The sequence below is a fragment of the Triplophysa dalaica genome, chromosome 8, assembly GCF_015846415.1.
Source record: "Triplophysa dalaica isolate WHDGS20190420 chromosome 8, ASM1584641v1, whole genome shotgun sequence".
In the NCBI taxonomy this organism is placed as follows: Eukaryota; Metazoa; Chordata; class Actinopteri; order Cypriniformes; family Nemacheilidae; genus Triplophysa; species Triplophysa dalaica.
Window position 1 is genome coordinate 10,772,997 of NC_079549.1, and position 16,165 is coordinate 10,789,161.

Here is a 16,165-nt window from a genome sequence, read left to right on the forward strand (position 1 = left end):
ACAAGACATGATATACAAAATCGCTACAACTTGATCAAAGAGGTGCTGTATTCAACTAGGGGAAGAATTTCAAAACAAGTAATTTCAGATTTAAACGGAATGAGTTACCTCAAGTGCAGTACATAAGTTGCTCAATGTTTTCCCTTTACAGTGTTTAGTGTGTTCTTGTCGCATCAGATCAGAATCTAAGCAATTGAATAGTGTTGTAAATGTAGGAAGCCCCGCCCAGAGTATGTGCAGTGCTGACGTGCATGGGTGCCTCACGTGACTCCTCTGGAATGTTAACAATGCTGTAAGTGTCCAACTTTGTACTGCATTCTAATTCTGCCGTGAGTGGCGAGAAAATGGAGGACAATCCCACGACTTTTACTCTATGCCTTTTGTGAGAGAACATCGAAAGACGATATTTGGGCAACGGCACATCAGAGAAATAGTCTACAACTTGAGTTCGAACCAGTTTCCTTGGATTAAGGTACCGCTTAAATCACATGGTGAGTAACGCCAAGCTTTATTGTATATCAAACACCGGGCGTTAAACGGGTATACGGGGATTGTTTGTTCGATTTGCAGTAGCATATCCATTCGTAAATGTAGGAAGGAAGTGAGATAGGGAGTGAACGGCACATTCTCCTGCGCTGGAATGCGGAGTCGCTCCAGCGGATCTGCGTTCCTCTCGCTACACTCTGAAAAAGGCCCCACAACTTTACTGCTTCCCAAAGTTAGTGTGTATCTATTAAAATACTCTAGTAACGAATGGTTAACACTTTGGACTTTAAAAAGAACGGGAGATCTGTTATGTTTGGAATACATTATCAACACTTTACCGTTTTATATCCTATTTTTTTACAGCCGACGTAGAATAGATAAATGAAGGGGGAAATCACGTCACAAATATACATGTTTTGTAGGTAAAATTATCTGAAGTTTATTTATAAACGATACAGTTATGTTAAAATACCTTCGAATCTTGCGTTGACTGCAGTTGGTAATAAAATAGACTACCACGAGCTGAAGGTAATGATGTTCACAAACTCTTTTATACTTACTGTACTTATACTTTATTTGCTCAAATATTTTAAACCATAAATTGTCCTTGAAAACAGGCCCAATGCATTGCATTACACGTGGATTGTTTTGAAAGTGTTTAATTGACTCGCACTAAATGTTTTTCTTTCTAACACTGGCCCAAAATCACCATCTGCAACCCTTTAACGTCTCTCTATGCCATTTCTTATGCCATATATATTATATACTATTAAATAAACTATTGTTCTAAATGTTAATAATTCAACATAAACCTTTTTGGAATCGACGGTGTATGTGTGAATGTTTATGTTGGAAGCATGTACTGTATATTATTTTTGTTCATAACTGATGAATATTCTCACCTCTGGACCTAACGTCACCCCCCAAAAAAGATATCCATACAACATTATGAGAATTTCCTTTGGAATCAAACATATCTGTGACACTGCTGTGCTTTACCAGGCTGAGTCACATGAACATTATAAATCTGTTTGCTTTCTCTTGGATGAATATTTGTTTGTCTTATGTTTTTTTTTTCTTCGTATGGATTTTTTACGGTGTGTGGATGATGTCCTTGTGACGTTTCGCTGTTGTTGTTAGAATTGAAATCATTGGTTTTGTGTTGGAAGCATCATAGGGATGGAAATAGATTCCTTTTAGAATAAGCAATCTTTTAGCATTGTTAAAAAAATAGCTTGTGTCAAAACCCTTTTGCACATAAATTTGTTCTGAATGAGCTTTCTTGCGATTAAAAGACAGGAAAGCTATTGGTTTCTGCTGGTTCAATATGAATGTAAATGATTGTATTGAATACTGTAAGGAATTCTTCTTAAGCCCAAGCGAACACAGCTTTCTTTCTGTGTTGTTGTGTTTTCTGTTAACACAGGAAGTGGGGTTGTATTCAGGGAGTCATCTTTTTGATCTTTTTACTTTTTTTCATAGCCATGATCCAAGATTTGTTAAATTTATAGTGCTAGTCGAAGGTAGGTGCTAAGCAATGAGCATTCTCATTCTACATAGCATTATATTGGTTATGCTGTGAGTGCAAAGTTAGTCACCAAATTTTTTTTCTCTGCCCCTTTAGAAGGGATCAATTTAAATGTCTATATCTGCTAAATATATTGTCCTATTATAGCTTTTAAGTACACTTGCAAGTCTTAAAGCTACCAGACATGGACGAAGTCCCCTTGTTTTAAGTTCATTGGCTCAAACATTTTTTACGTGTATGCTGCATAAAAAAGCTTCTAATTGTATTACAAAGCTAATTTTTAGTTGTAAACCAATGAAAGGTGCTTTGATGTCCAGACTTAGTTATTTGACATACAGTAATGACGCAGGCTCCTGGATTTGGGCTGCACCCTGACCCTTGTCCCTCCTATCTAACTCCTGCCCTGTCTCCACAGGCAAAGATGCATACCAGACTGGGATGGAACAATCATGCAGACATAACCCCTCACATGTCTTGGGAGGAGGGGGAGTGTAAGCCCTGAAAGGGCTGCTGGGATGTGAGTAGGCCAGCATCCAACAGACGGCAGAACCAAAGGGGCAGCAGAAGCAAAGACGAGAAAGAACAGGAATTCTAATCTTAGCTCGTATCTTTCCTACTGCAGCCTGTTATCTATTTAGGTTAGACAGCTCAGCCCTGGTGTATTTTTTTGTGTAGCGTGATTGCTTTCGTCTGAACTTTGTGAGTGGGCAATTGAAAGATCCTGTCTGTCTTTTCCAAGTGTGAAGTGTTTTTGTGTGAGAGTACTTGGATTTTTAAGTGCAAGCCCGACCAGCCCACATTCGCTCATGAGGCCTAAGACCTTCCCCGCCGCCCCGTATGTGGGTAACACGCGCCAGCGCCTGCAGGACATAAAGGAAGGACTGAAGCAACCAGCGAAGCTGGTTAGCCAGGCGCTACATGGAGGAAGTTCCCGAGCGGAGGGGGGCAAAGGGGGTGATTCTAAGGGCAAAGACCAGGCTGGTAGGCAACAACAGCTCAGACAACCCCAGAAGTTCAATAATTACCAGAATGCCCTCCGAGAGATCCGCAAGTCTCTGAGGCCTTTTGAATGTGGTCCAGATGTCAACAAGCAGATGCTGCAGGATCTTGTCAATGCTGGTTGTGATCAGGTAAGTTTTTGTCAAATAAATTGAACACTTACTGGTAAAGGACTTCATACTATATTTATATATTTTGCTTATAGGGGTTTGTGAAATCCATAACAGGATTGAGCAATAGTTTCCTAAACTTTATGGAGGCTTTGCGAACATAGGGCTTTGAACATTGTACACTAGATATGTAAAACAATCCGGTCAAATTTCACACTTTTTTTAAGAGCACAGTGGAACATCTCTACCCCAAATGAAGTTGAACACGCCAAGTTAGCCCTTCCCGTTACAAAAAAATGTCTTTAATCATGGTTGTTCAAATGTATGTGAGAAGTGCTGTGTGATAGCAGATGTTGTCGAGCTACTCTTTAGCAATATGTTTTAATTAAATAAAAATATAGTTGCTATCCTCTCCATTTGAGATTGTTTTTGACCCCAAAATGCCACATTATTATTATTATTATACGTCACTCTTTATGTTACTTATGTTATGTCACTAGGTCTAACCATTAAAAAGTGCTTGTCAAATATGACATAGTTTAAAATGTAATGTTTTTCCATTTCCTGAAAAATGGTAAATTTGGACATACAAGGTTTCAGATGACAGCAATAAATTTAAATATATATTTTTTTTTCAATAATTAAACACCGTGTTGTCAAAGTTGACAATCTCTTTTTAATACTTTTTATTGGTTAAATATTTGCCCAACCCATATGCAAACATGAAGGATGACCATTAGGAATGATTTATGAAAAAAATAACAACCTTGGCTTGGAGATACAAGGTTTCAGTCCGATAGCGATATTGTGTTATTGGGGCTTCGCTACTAATATTCCGGCCCTGTGATTGCATTAGGTATGAAAGGAATGCTTTGCTCAAGCCCATGCACAACACCACAGAGAAATCCACCACGGCCTAGTGGAATTACGAGGCCTAGCTGAAGGGAGCCGTGCTGCTTTTATGACATGGATAAATAGAGACCGGAATGGGGCTTATTTAGGTCTCTGAAATCTCCAATATGCTATTAGATAAAGTTTAGAATGGGGGTGGGATCAGGTTGTCTGGATGCGATCTTGAAGCTCTTTTATGTTTTGTAATTTTAATATTATTGTTTTAATATTTTGTAGAGTGTTGTATAAATATATATTTGTATTTTTTAAATGGATTCTCTTTAAATTGTGTCGTCAATATAGATATGAACATCACAGTCAGGTTGCACAACATGTACAGCATCAGCACATAGATGAACTGTTTAGTTGAATTTTAATGGATGATACAGTGTCCCTGGCAAGAGTGAAAGACACTCTGACTGTCCTTTTGCCCAGTCCTTCTCATGTTTTTCTCCTCGCATGTCTTCGTTTATTTTCATACACTGAATTGAAGGTTTTTATTTAGTTGTTATGAAAACATGAAATTTGTGTTTTGCGGCTCAGTCTGACTGACCTCGTTTCTCAGTATTCAGATTTAGCATCGCCATAACTAAACTTTGCTTGTTTTCTCTCACCCTTTTCCGGTCTCGCCAACAAGCCGTACACCCCTGGCACCTACATTTTTTTATTAATAGTGATATATTCATTATGGTGTATGACTTGGTATTTTTAGTTCTCTGTTGGCCTCTGACTGGGGCGTCTGTTCCTACTTTGACCCTCTGCGCATTCCAGAGAAGTAAATGGCCGCCTCTGGTCTTTCCCTGGGTTTCTTTAGCTTGATCGTTATCATTGGTTTTAGACCTCACAAATTGCACAGCGACGTGGCTCATGGTTATATAACTACCTTTAAAGAGGAAATGTTTTGGTTGAGGAGGGGAGGCTGGTGTTAGGACGAAGATGAGTATGACATGTGTTGTGGATTTGTGGTTTTGAGCTTCGGGTATATGAAAAGCCTGCATTCACCATGATGTTTGTCTTTTCGGGAATACACAAAATATTGTATGTGTGCAGTTTTGAGTTGGCATATCATGTTCAAGCATGATGTAAAGATTAGTTTATTCTTTGATAATGTACTTTCATCCAGTTTGATCAGGCTCTAAACATCTGCTGGTCTGGGCTGGGCTACCGTTTTCGCACAAATTGCATTCTCAGCCCAAATTACAGTAACCTGTTATATTTATATTCAATAAATGCAAATAATTAGTTTTATTATGTATTAAATTTTAAATAAAGAAACGTAAACTTTAATACATTTATAAAAAATACACCTCAAATACACATAGATTACAGTCTCTAGATGACGTTCCATCTCTCTACCTCCATTCACTGAAAAATGATGTCTGTACACTCCATATGGCTTTAATTTTTATGTCCAGTGGTGGACTGTTTCAAAATTTGGGTCAAAGTGGAAGCTTATAAAATGGATTTTTGAACATTGGCTGAATACAGTAATGTCACGTCATACAGGACGATAATGTTTAATTTTTAAGAAAGAGTAAAAAATGAAAGTGAAATGATTGTGTGTTTGTGTTGGTACTTTCAGTCACAGTAGTCAGAGATTGAATATCTAGCGTGCGGTCAAGACACGGGTGAAACTACAAGGAGATATTTTGGGAATGACGAGTATAAATTGTAAAGACAGACTAGAACTGAAAGAACTCCAAAATATAGAGGGGAGGAGAAAGGAAGATTGAAGCATAGATTTTCACATAGTTGGAATTCTTGCTTCCTGCTTCGTGGAATGTCCGGAACATCTGCCCACATGACACTGGAGGTCAGGGTTGAAAGTCTGACCAAGGGCCAAACCCAGGCCCAACCCTTTCCGAAACCAGACTGTAGTCCATGTTGGATTGATGTGTGAATGTGTGTGAAAGAAAGAGTGGCGCCATGGAATCACTATGGGGAACGAGAAGGCACACACCCTTCAGTGGACAGTGATGGAATGCAACAGAGAGCAGTTGCACTTCTGAGAGCAATCACTGACAGACAGCATTTGTTTGGGTTTCTTCCTCTCTGCTGTTGGTCCTGGTGCTTTTTAAAGTACATGGGTCAATGACAAATAAGAAAATGTCAGGTGGTGTGACCATATATTAATTTAAAATAATTTACATTTAATGTATTTAGCACTGAGTATTTTTCCCCTCATATATAGAAATTTAACATAAAATCATGCCAAAATATTTTAATAAGAATTTTATTGAGAAAATTAACATTTATTTCTCAGTTTTGTTCTCTGTTTGTATGTTCGGACGGTCGCACCACCTGACATTTTTGGTCTTTCAAACACCAAAACTCAAAAAATCTATTGAATTTCAATCAAATGAAAAGGGTTTCTTATAAAGGACATATTGTAGATCCATTTGATATATGACATGTATTTATTCAAATTCTTTTTAGGAAAATAATGAATTTGGACACAAAAAATACATGTCACGTCATTGACCCACATACAATGGTGCCTGCATATTTATGTAATTGGTTAAAGGGATTGTTCACACAAAAATTACAATTCTGTCATTTACTAATGTCATCCCAAACCTGTATGACTTTTATTTTTCTGCAGAACACAAAAGAAGATATTTTGAAGAATGTTGTTGACCAATCAACACTGGCTTCCATTGTATGGAAGTATTTCGCAGAATAAAGAGTCATATAAAGGTTTTAAATGACATTTTTGTTCTCACAAGCATTTCTGCGTTCTGGTGGTTATACACATTGGTATGCAGTAATTCTAACAAGCATTCAGGGAATGTGCAGAATTTGTGTGGATGTGACTGAGTGTACCCACGGTTTGGATGACTGCTCATTTACGGCCATTTACTCCATTTCCCTTTTGTCAGTGTCATCTTAAAGAAACTGAAATATGAATGTGTTTAATATGAACATTATCACTCTGATTTTGTAGTACTTTGATTAAAATTTTCCTATTTGCTGTTCTTTTAATTTCAGCAGATCACTGGAAAAAAGCATAAGGTTGTGCTGAATGAGGCACTTATTTTTTTTCCATGGCATGCTTGTGCAGTGTCGAGGATGGCCACTGGGGGGCATCTTAAGACGCCGAGCTTCAGAATTTGTTTTGGGCAAAATGTCTTCAGAATGAAGTCATATGCCATTCAAGGGAATTTCCTCAGATAGGTGTGGGTCTGTGCGCACAGAAGATTGTACACGTCTGATTTATTTTATCTTGGATCACTGCAGCCACAAAATGTGACAAGGCAATTGTAGTTTTTATTTGTGGGTCGAGAAATTATGTTATTGACAAGGGTCACAGTCATCCTGCAGTGATTACTTATAAGGATTCAAATTGCTCAAGGTTTTGCTTTTGTCACATATTGGTGGACTGGTACAGGAAGCAGTTTGTGCATATCTTAAAGAGGAAGCAGCTGCATGCATTGTTAACTATTCTCTGCTGTGCGTGTCTGCATTTTTGGTGTATTTTACATGCACGTTTCCTTATGTACATGTTTTTATAAATATTGAAGGTGCTGGGTCAGTTTTTCACAAGCAACGCAATAACAACAAAGAATCAAACAAAAACTGTCTTGCCACATTTGTGTATACACTTCTTAGCAGGCAGATCATGTTGCAAATGGCCTTTTATATGAAGAAAGTTTTGTCCAGTCAGTGACAGATCAGGCTTCAGCATGCTCGCTGATCTCAAAGAACTTTATTGCAAATGCCATGCAGGCAGATATTTTTAGCTTGCTTATATATGCTGCATTACATAGTTCGGGTTCTACAAGGCCTGCCCATCAAGCTACTAAGTTCTTAAAATATAACTGAGGGAGTTATGTCAGTCAGTAGTTGTGATGTTATTTTAAGACATTTCTGTTTAGCAGATTAAATTAGGATTACAAAAGCAAGTATGAGAAGGGGTGACATCCAATACAAGTTTCAACAAGCAGTGTTAAAGTAACTATTTAAAATTATTTTATGCCACATATGAGTTTAGTAGTAGTGGCGCTTCATTGTATAGTCCATTTAGAAATGCATGTAATGTGTGTGTTCTCAATTTTTCAAACAGGAAATGGCAGTGCGTGCCCTGAAACAGACTGGCAGTCGTAACATTGAGGCTGCGTTGGAATACATAAGTAAAATGGGTTACCTGGACCCGCACAACGAACAGATTGTACGCGTCATCAAACAGACGTCCCCAGGTATGTGCACACTGACACTGAAACAAATATTGATACTAAGATATGCATATAAGGTTATTAACAGCATTTAAACTCGGGATTGCCTTTCTAATCTCCTAGGACAGGGTGGCATGTCAAATTTGATGGACCACCGATCAGCAATCGAGGCCACTGGGGATGGTGCCATGCCCACTTATCACCAAATGGGAGCTCCACTGTATGAAGGAGCTAGTTATGGGGTTGAGGGTGACATGCCTCGTGGATACATGGGTGCACCAACAGTCATTAACTACATGCCACCTCCTGCCAATCCATCACAGGTTCCTGCCATGGGAAACCCGATGGGTCGTCCAGCCAGCATGGGTGCCTATTCTTCAAGCATGTCTGGCCAGAACAACCCAGGGGTACCTATGTACTCACCTGGTCCAGCTCAGGCAAAAGGGTACCCGGGTGGGATAGACCAGGCTATGATGGGCTACAGTGTGCCTGGACCACCCATGCAACTCCAGTCCCAACCCTCAGGTGGCCCTGGCCCTCATTATGACTACAGGCCTTCCAGCTACGGGGTCAAACGCAGCGCTTCCTTCCAGAATAAGATGCCGCCATTAGCACCAGAAAACTATGTTAATATGCCAAGTAAAGGAGGAATGGGCCAAAATGGTGGTGGCTATCCTCCCAATTTATATTTACCACCACATTCCCATCCACGCCAAGCAAGCCCCACCTCACATCAAGTTCACATGATGCCACGGCCCACTGGACCAATGGGTGAGTTCTCGGATGTTCCCCAAAGCCTCCTTACCCCTTCTAGGGCCAGTCTTAACCTAGAACTTTATGAGCATCACTGGCCAGGAGCCCAAGTTTCTGAGGGTACTCCACCAGCCAGGCAGCCACAGGGGCCCTTCAGAGGGGAGGTACGTGTACCCAGTAGGACCAATTCGTTCAACAACCACCAAAAGGTGACTGTGAGGCAGACATTGCCACCTGCAGCTGCTGTTGCTGGCAAGCAGGAGGCACCCTTGGGTCCACCGAACACAATCACTGCAGTGACCTCCCCACCAATCCAGCCGCCCGTTAAGAGTATACGGGTCATGAGGCCTGAGCCAAAGACAGCAGTTGGTCCATGTCACCCAGGCTGGCTGAGCACACAAGCCCAAGAAGCACCAGAGTCTCATGCGTACATACCAGATGAGTCTTTTGCCTTGGAGCCCAACCAAGAGCACCGCTGCCCACCTCCACCTTACCCCAAAACTCTTCTCCTGCCTGGATCTGGACCTGAGTCTGCATCCATGGAGTCCAGCGCCATGGGTGGACTGCAAGATGCCAGTGCAACGAGTAGGACTGTCCAGACTGCCTCGGCAGGAAAGCAGGAGGAAGCTGCCTCCAAAGACAAAGGCAAGACAACTAAGGGAGAAAAGGTTGTGAAAGATAAGAAGCAGATCCAGACCTCACCTGTGCCTGTGCGGAAAAACGCCCGTGATGAAGAAAAGAGGGAGTCACGCATTAAGAGTTACTCTCCCTTTGCTTTTAAGTTCTACATGGAGCAGCATGTGGAGAATGTGATGAAGACGTACCAGCAGAAGCTCAACCGTAGGATGCAGCTGGAGCAGGAGATGTCCAAGGTGAGTAATGCCTCCATTGACCAAAAAATGCATTGCTTGATTTTAACAACAACTTAAATGTTATGTATTATCATTGTTTATTTATTTATAATTAAAAAATAATGTTTCGGTCATTAAATGCATCAACCTAACACTCTTTTTTGATCTTTTCCACTAGGCTGGCCTATCAGAGGCAGAGCAGGAACAGATGAGGAAGATGCTTTACCAGAAGGAATCTAATTACAATCGACTACGCCGTGCCAAGATGGACAAGGCTATGTTTGTCAAAATCAAGACTCTTGGCATTGGAGCTTTTGGTGAGGTTTGTCTTACGCGCAAAGTGGACACTGGGGCTCTATATGCCATGAAGACTCTACGGAAAAAAGATGTTCTGAACCGGAACCAAGTAGCCCATGTGAAAGCAGAACGGGACATCTTGGCAGAGGCTGACAATGAGTGGGTGGTCAGATTGTACTACTCATTCCAGGATAGAGATAGTCTATACTTCGTAATGGATTACATTCCCGGAGGTGATATGATGAGCCTGCTGATCCGTATGGGGGTTTTCCCAGAGCCCTTAGCCAGGTTCTACATTGCAGAGTTGACCCTAGCCATCGAGAGTGTGCATAAGATGGGTTTCATCCACAGAGATATCAAGCCAGACAACATTCTCATTGACCTGGATGGACACATCAAACTGACCGATTTCGGTTTGTGTACTGGATTCCGCTGGACTCACAACTCTAAATATTACCAAAAAGGTAAGGGAAATCAAGGCAAGGTAATGCACAGGTTTTGAAAATGTGCATTTTATGAGCGAATTAACTTTTCCTTCGCCATTTTTGACAGAAAGCTTAACACCCATTAACAGAAACTTCTGCCAATTTTACAGCTTAGAGAACATGGTACTGTAATCAAGCTGAAATAAGGCAGTTGTATCCTATATGACTCCATTAGAGGTCTTCACAGGTCCAAAAACGGGATTTATAAATTATAAACGTGAGGAAAAAGTGGAATACGCTTTTTCCCCACATCACTCGTGAAGGCATCCATTATCACTGCGTGCAGTAATTCTGCCGAAGAGTTTTTCTGCTTACAACTGAGGATGTTTCGCTTATTTCCAGACTCACACTTTTCTCGTTCCAATTTTACGAGATGCATGTTACTAAATACACGCACAGTGCTGACTGACACCAATCGTGCCGTGTCTGATCGACTCTGGTATTACACACATTGATCAACAGACCCAGACCCGCCTGACGATATAAAATATAGACCCGAACCAGTATGGGTCCCAGCTCCTCCCTAAAGACCTCTAGACTGCTTATCCTCAAGCAACACACCATTTCCATTATCATATGTTTATTTCTTTACTGGTGCAGTCTGTTGGAACCCTTTGCCCTATGGTGATTTCATATTATTGACTATCTTTATTGTCTCCCTTTTGTCCTATTTAGGGAACCATATCCGGCAGGATAGTATGGAACCAAGTGACTTTTGGGATGATGTATCTAACTGTCGTTGTGGTGACCGGCTCATTACTTTGGAGCAACGGGCAACTCGTCAGCACCAGCGATGTCTGGCACACTCTCTGGTGGGCACTCCAAACTACATTGCCCCTGAGGTGCTTCTCCGCAAAGGTAGGACTTGGACCTTGACAGCCAAGAAATTGCGTGAGACAACTGGTCATTAATATAACGTAATATGTGATTTGAATGTGCAGGATACACACAGCTGTGTGACTGGTGGAGTGTGGGAGTAATCCTGTTTGAGATGCTGGTTGGCCAACCACCATTTCTTGCTCCAACCCCAACAGAGACACAGCTTAAGGTAAGAAAGATACCTATAGCATCTTGTTGGGTTGATGTAAAAGTCTTAATAGAGGACATTATGTTGTCTTGTCACTAAACATTAAAAGGATTTATGGACAAGTGACTGTAAAGGACTGAAGTTGTTGATCTCTTCACACCTACAGGTGATAAACTGGGAGAACACACTGCAGGTGCCTCCGCAAGTGAAACTGAGCCCCGAAGCAGTTGACATCATTGGTCGGCTGTGTTGTTCGTCTGAAGAGCGTTTGGGGGGCAACGGGGCTGGAGAGATAAAATCTCACCCATTCTTTTCCGAAATCGATTTCTCCAGCAATCTCCGCACACAGCCCGCACCCTACCGACCTAAGATCGCCCACCCCATGGATACATCTAACTTTGATCCTGTGGAAGAGGAGGGAGGACCAGGGGCCTGGAGCGACAGCGGGGACAGCACCCGCACCTGGGAAACCCTTTGTTCCCCTCACGGCAAGCACCCTGAACATGCTTTCTACGAGTTCACCTTCCGCAGGTTTTTTGACGATAACGGTTGCCCATTCCGTTATCCCAAGCCCGCAGAGACAATTCAAAACCTGCACGATACTTGCGAGACCAGTAGTGTTAAGCCTGAGGTGGAGGAAGAGGAGATTCACGAAGAGGAAGAAGAACAAGGAGAAGGTTGTGAGCCAGTTTATGTTTGAGACTGTCAAAAAAGGTGTTTATGCTGCTCAACCTTTACCCAACGAAGGCTTCAACAGTTAACACGCTGCATCTCCTGCCCTCCTTTAAACCCAGCTTTCTCTGCAAGGTGTATTTTTGTACATTAAATAGATGGAAGAACATGGAGAAACAATCTACAGACATAATAGGCAAAGTTCCATGTAAAGAAAATTGAATTCCTCCTATCCTTTGCATGTTCAAAAATACGGAAGCTCTGACCTGGGACCAACGAAGTACACAAGCTGTGCAGCTTAAATCCAGGGGATGTTGGTGTGATGGATACATTTAGCTACAGAGAGATGTAGTTGCTGCTCTGTGGTTTGTCAGTCAAACCGCTCGATCTTATGGTTAGTGTTAGCTGTCTTCCATTCCTTTGTTCTACTGGGTGAAAATAACCCAGTGTTTATGAAAACATGTCCTTCTCCTCTCTCAGCCTGGTGATGCTAACACAGCCATTCCAAACACCAGTGAGGCCATGGTGAGGGATAGTAGAGCCAGGCGTGAGGTTGTGGATTTGAACTTTGGTTATGATTAGGAGACAATATAAAAAAACAGAAAGATACCTTCCCCACATACAATATAAATGCAACATGCAAACACATTGTTTGTAATGACTGTGGAGGGTTGCATTTTTTTATTAATCCTAAAACCAAACGGAACAAAGTGAAAGGCAGGGTTTTTTGTTATTGAGTATTCAATAGAATTCAATAGCTAGATTTTTCAGCCATACTGTCTACAAAAAGCGTTTGAGATGATTATGTGGCGCCACCACATGGTTGATATTCTACAATCATGTCTTTGGAGACCCTGCATTATATTATTACGTTTTTCTTTATTATAAAACGTGCAAAGTCTAAAAGCTCACACTATATTTTGCAGGTAGATACACTAATGACAGCATGTTGTAAATATATCTATACTTCAGTTTATGTTAAATGGGTCAATATATCAGGTCAAATGGTGCTCTCCTGAGTGACAGTATTGAGACGAAATGTTCTGTATGTATAGCCAGCACTTCATGAACATGGGACCCTAAAACTCCCATCACTGTTTTAGTAGTTACAACCTTTAGGTGTTTCGGCAAGCTTATGCTTGAACGCAAAATGCTGCAGCCATAAATATTTGTGTGGTAAAGTTCAAAGGCGAGCGTGTTAATGCCACAAAAATATGACGCAATATATAACATTTAAGACTAAAAGTGACACAAGTCCTGCTTGCTTTCTGTTTGCAAAGTTACAAACGTTAATATAGCTACTCCACAAAATGTTTCAGTATTCAAAAATGTACTTAGCATAAGTTTGTTAGTTGAATTGCCAAAGTATTGCTTTAGTAATTGAATCTTTGATGTTTGCCTGGCTTGATTCAATTTGTTTAAAGGCTTGCCTTCCTAAACCTGTTCGCAGTTATAGCTTTGAAGTCTTTTGCTTTCATGTATATCTAATACACACCGTGCATTATTTTTTAAGGTATGCTCTCTCAGACAGCTGCGATCCAGAGCAATGTAACTGAGAAACCATAGAAAAGCTGGAGGATGCTCCAGTCACATTACCTTGTGGAGTTGAAAAACCATTACCGCTTATCAATTTCCAATTTCTCAATCGTAATTGCGTTCGTATCATAACGGCGATCTTAAATGTCAGGGGGTTGTTTTTTGTGTTCAACCTTATCCAGATCCACTGGAAGTGATTTTGTCTATCACCATCAGATAATTATTTCAGATAACTAACTGAAAACTTGCAAAGACATCGAGCCTGCTGCGCCATCTCAATGTGAGACACGCAGCACAGTATTATAACAGAATGGTCTACGACTGAGACATTAAGAATACATTGAGGCAGAAACCCTTAAGCAAACAGTGAAAAAAGTGGTGAAAGAAAGGCAAATGCATCCGATGGTATGACTATGTGCAATATAGAAAATACATTTTATAGTTTTCTAATCACAACAAATAGCCTTTATAACTTTAAAAACTGTATTATGTTATGTAAAAGTATATATTATATTGATTTATATAGTTTCGTGACCCAATGCTGCTTATTGTTATTAATATTACAATTTAAAGTACAATATCATCAACGTAATTTCATTTTTACTTTCTCTTTGTATAAAGTGTGGAATTGATTGTCAGTGTGATTGATATGGTGTGAGACGAACTGCGTGCCTTCTTATAAATGTGTGGGTGTGTGCACCACATGCTGATCAGTATTTTTGAGATGGAAAGACATCCTCATCTTGCTCTCAGGCCGGTCCTGACAGTAAGAGAAGTGTTTTGGGATGTTAGTTTGAGAAAGATAAAGAATCAAGAATGAATGCTTGTCATTTGGGACAGATAGAGATGTTGATGGATTTCATGACAGGACGGATGTTAGTACGGATATTAAAACATCGTATGCATGTTTTTACTAAGGCTGTGGCATTTCTTATGGACTTCTAAGATATGTCCAATTTATTTAGATGCCTGCGTTTGATCTAATCGCTTGTTGTGATAGTGGGTCACTGCACGAAATGTTCTCTGTAAATTATCTCTCGAGCTGACTGACAATCATGTGGTTGTGTGCTTGCATTAGACCAAACTGAGATGTCAATTCAGATGTCGAGTAAAATGCCCCTTATAGCTTATAACCTTATAACTGCCACTGAAAGTTAAATGGTAATCTTTTTATCATTTTTCTCTGTTGTGCCAATGAGATCAATCTTAAAGGGATAGTTCATCCAAAAACAAAGTATCATTATTTATTTACCCCTTTTTTATTCAAAATCTTTGGAACACACAACAAAGATCATGTCTTGATGTTTTGTGTCCTTATAATGAAAGTTGTTTGGTTACCAACATTCTTCAAAATATCTTCTTTTGTGTTCTTCAATAGAAAGCAAGTCTAGATACAGGTTTGGAATGACTTGAGTCTATTTTCGAGTGAATCCTTTAAATGAAATAAGACATTTTACTGTGCCATCGTGTATACAAACTCAAATCCGTATTATGCATTTTGCTATTTGACTCTGACAGCAAATGTGTCGGATGTTTTACTAACCCATATTTATCAGAACGGACCACTCGGTGAAAGAAAAATTATTTAAAAATCCCTCACAGAGTCAGGTTTAGGGTTTGAATGTAATGTGTTTGTGTTATGGGAAGGATGGTTGCTCTGTGTTTTACTTTTGAAAGTGTTGACTGACAATCTTTGACTGTATTTTGAACTGTGTGTTGATGGGACTTTTCCTATAATGTATGTTTTTGTATTTTAATGAATGGGTTGGGACTTTCTAACGTTTGTAATCGTTAAATGTATTATACAATACTGTTACTATTGAACATATATTTATACAGATATACATATTTTTTGTATCCTTTTATTATTTTTCTCTTTCCAAGCTAACTTTTTGACCCCCATGTCTACAGTATTACAGACAGTATGCCTTTGGATTTATATCTTATTTTTTACATGTATGTATGAGTTGAGAATGTTTAAGAAATGCTTTCACTGTCCTCACGTGTAAATGTATAGGCCTATGTCTAAATTAAATGAAACAAAACAGCCATTTGTTTGTCCTATCTTTGGTGTGCGTGAAGGGTGAGTCTGGCACACCCTTAGTGTTATTTGGTGATGTAACACATCAGGGTACAAATTTCTTTCATTTAAAGTCTTTACACATATGGCTCGATAACAAATACCTCAAAAACAAATTGTCACCAATCAAAATAGCTAGCCTATAGGGCTGAGATATGGTTACAGCAAGAAAACAATTATTCGCTGACACAAATTTTGAGTACTTTTCAAAGTCAAATTAAATGATCAAATATGTGAATAGAACTAGTTGAATGGATTAAAAGGTTATATCGATGATA

At 40.0% G+C, this 16,165-nt stretch overlaps 1 protein-coding gene across 1 annotated transcript; it reads left to right on the plus strand.

The window, feature by feature from the left end:
• The first annotated feature begins 294 nt into the window (after nt 1-294).
• On the plus strand, nt 295-15,854 carry lats2 (large tumor suppressor kinase 2). Its single transcript, XM_056754786.1, has 8 exons — nt 295-491; nt 2,430-3,144; nt 8,078-8,210; nt 8,310-9,811; nt 9,969-10,551; nt 11,248-11,430; nt 11,514-11,620; nt 11,766-15,854. The coding sequence occupies exons 2-8, from the start codon at nt 2,821-2,823 to the stop codon at nt 12,297-12,299; spliced, it is 3,366 nt and encodes a 1,121-aa protein (XP_056610764.1). The 5' UTR covers nt 295-491; nt 2,430-2,820; the 3' UTR covers nt 12,300-15,854.
• The last annotated feature ends 311 nt before the right edge of the window (nt 15,855-16,165 follow it).

Bases quoted from the DNA above. Each gene is read 5' to 3' on its own strand.
- lats2 (XM_056754786.1), top strand. From the start codon at position 2,821: ATGAGGCCTAAGACCTTCCCCGCCGCCCCGTATGTGGGTAACACGCGC. The intron at 10,552-11,247 runs GTAAGGGAAATC...TGTCCTATTTAG, and splicing joins CTCTAAATATTACCAAAAAG to GGAACCATATCCGGCAGGAT. The intron at 11,431-11,513 runs GTAGGACTTGGA...TTGAATGTGCAG, and splicing joins TGAGGTGCTTCTCCGCAAAG to GATACACACAGCTGTGTGAC.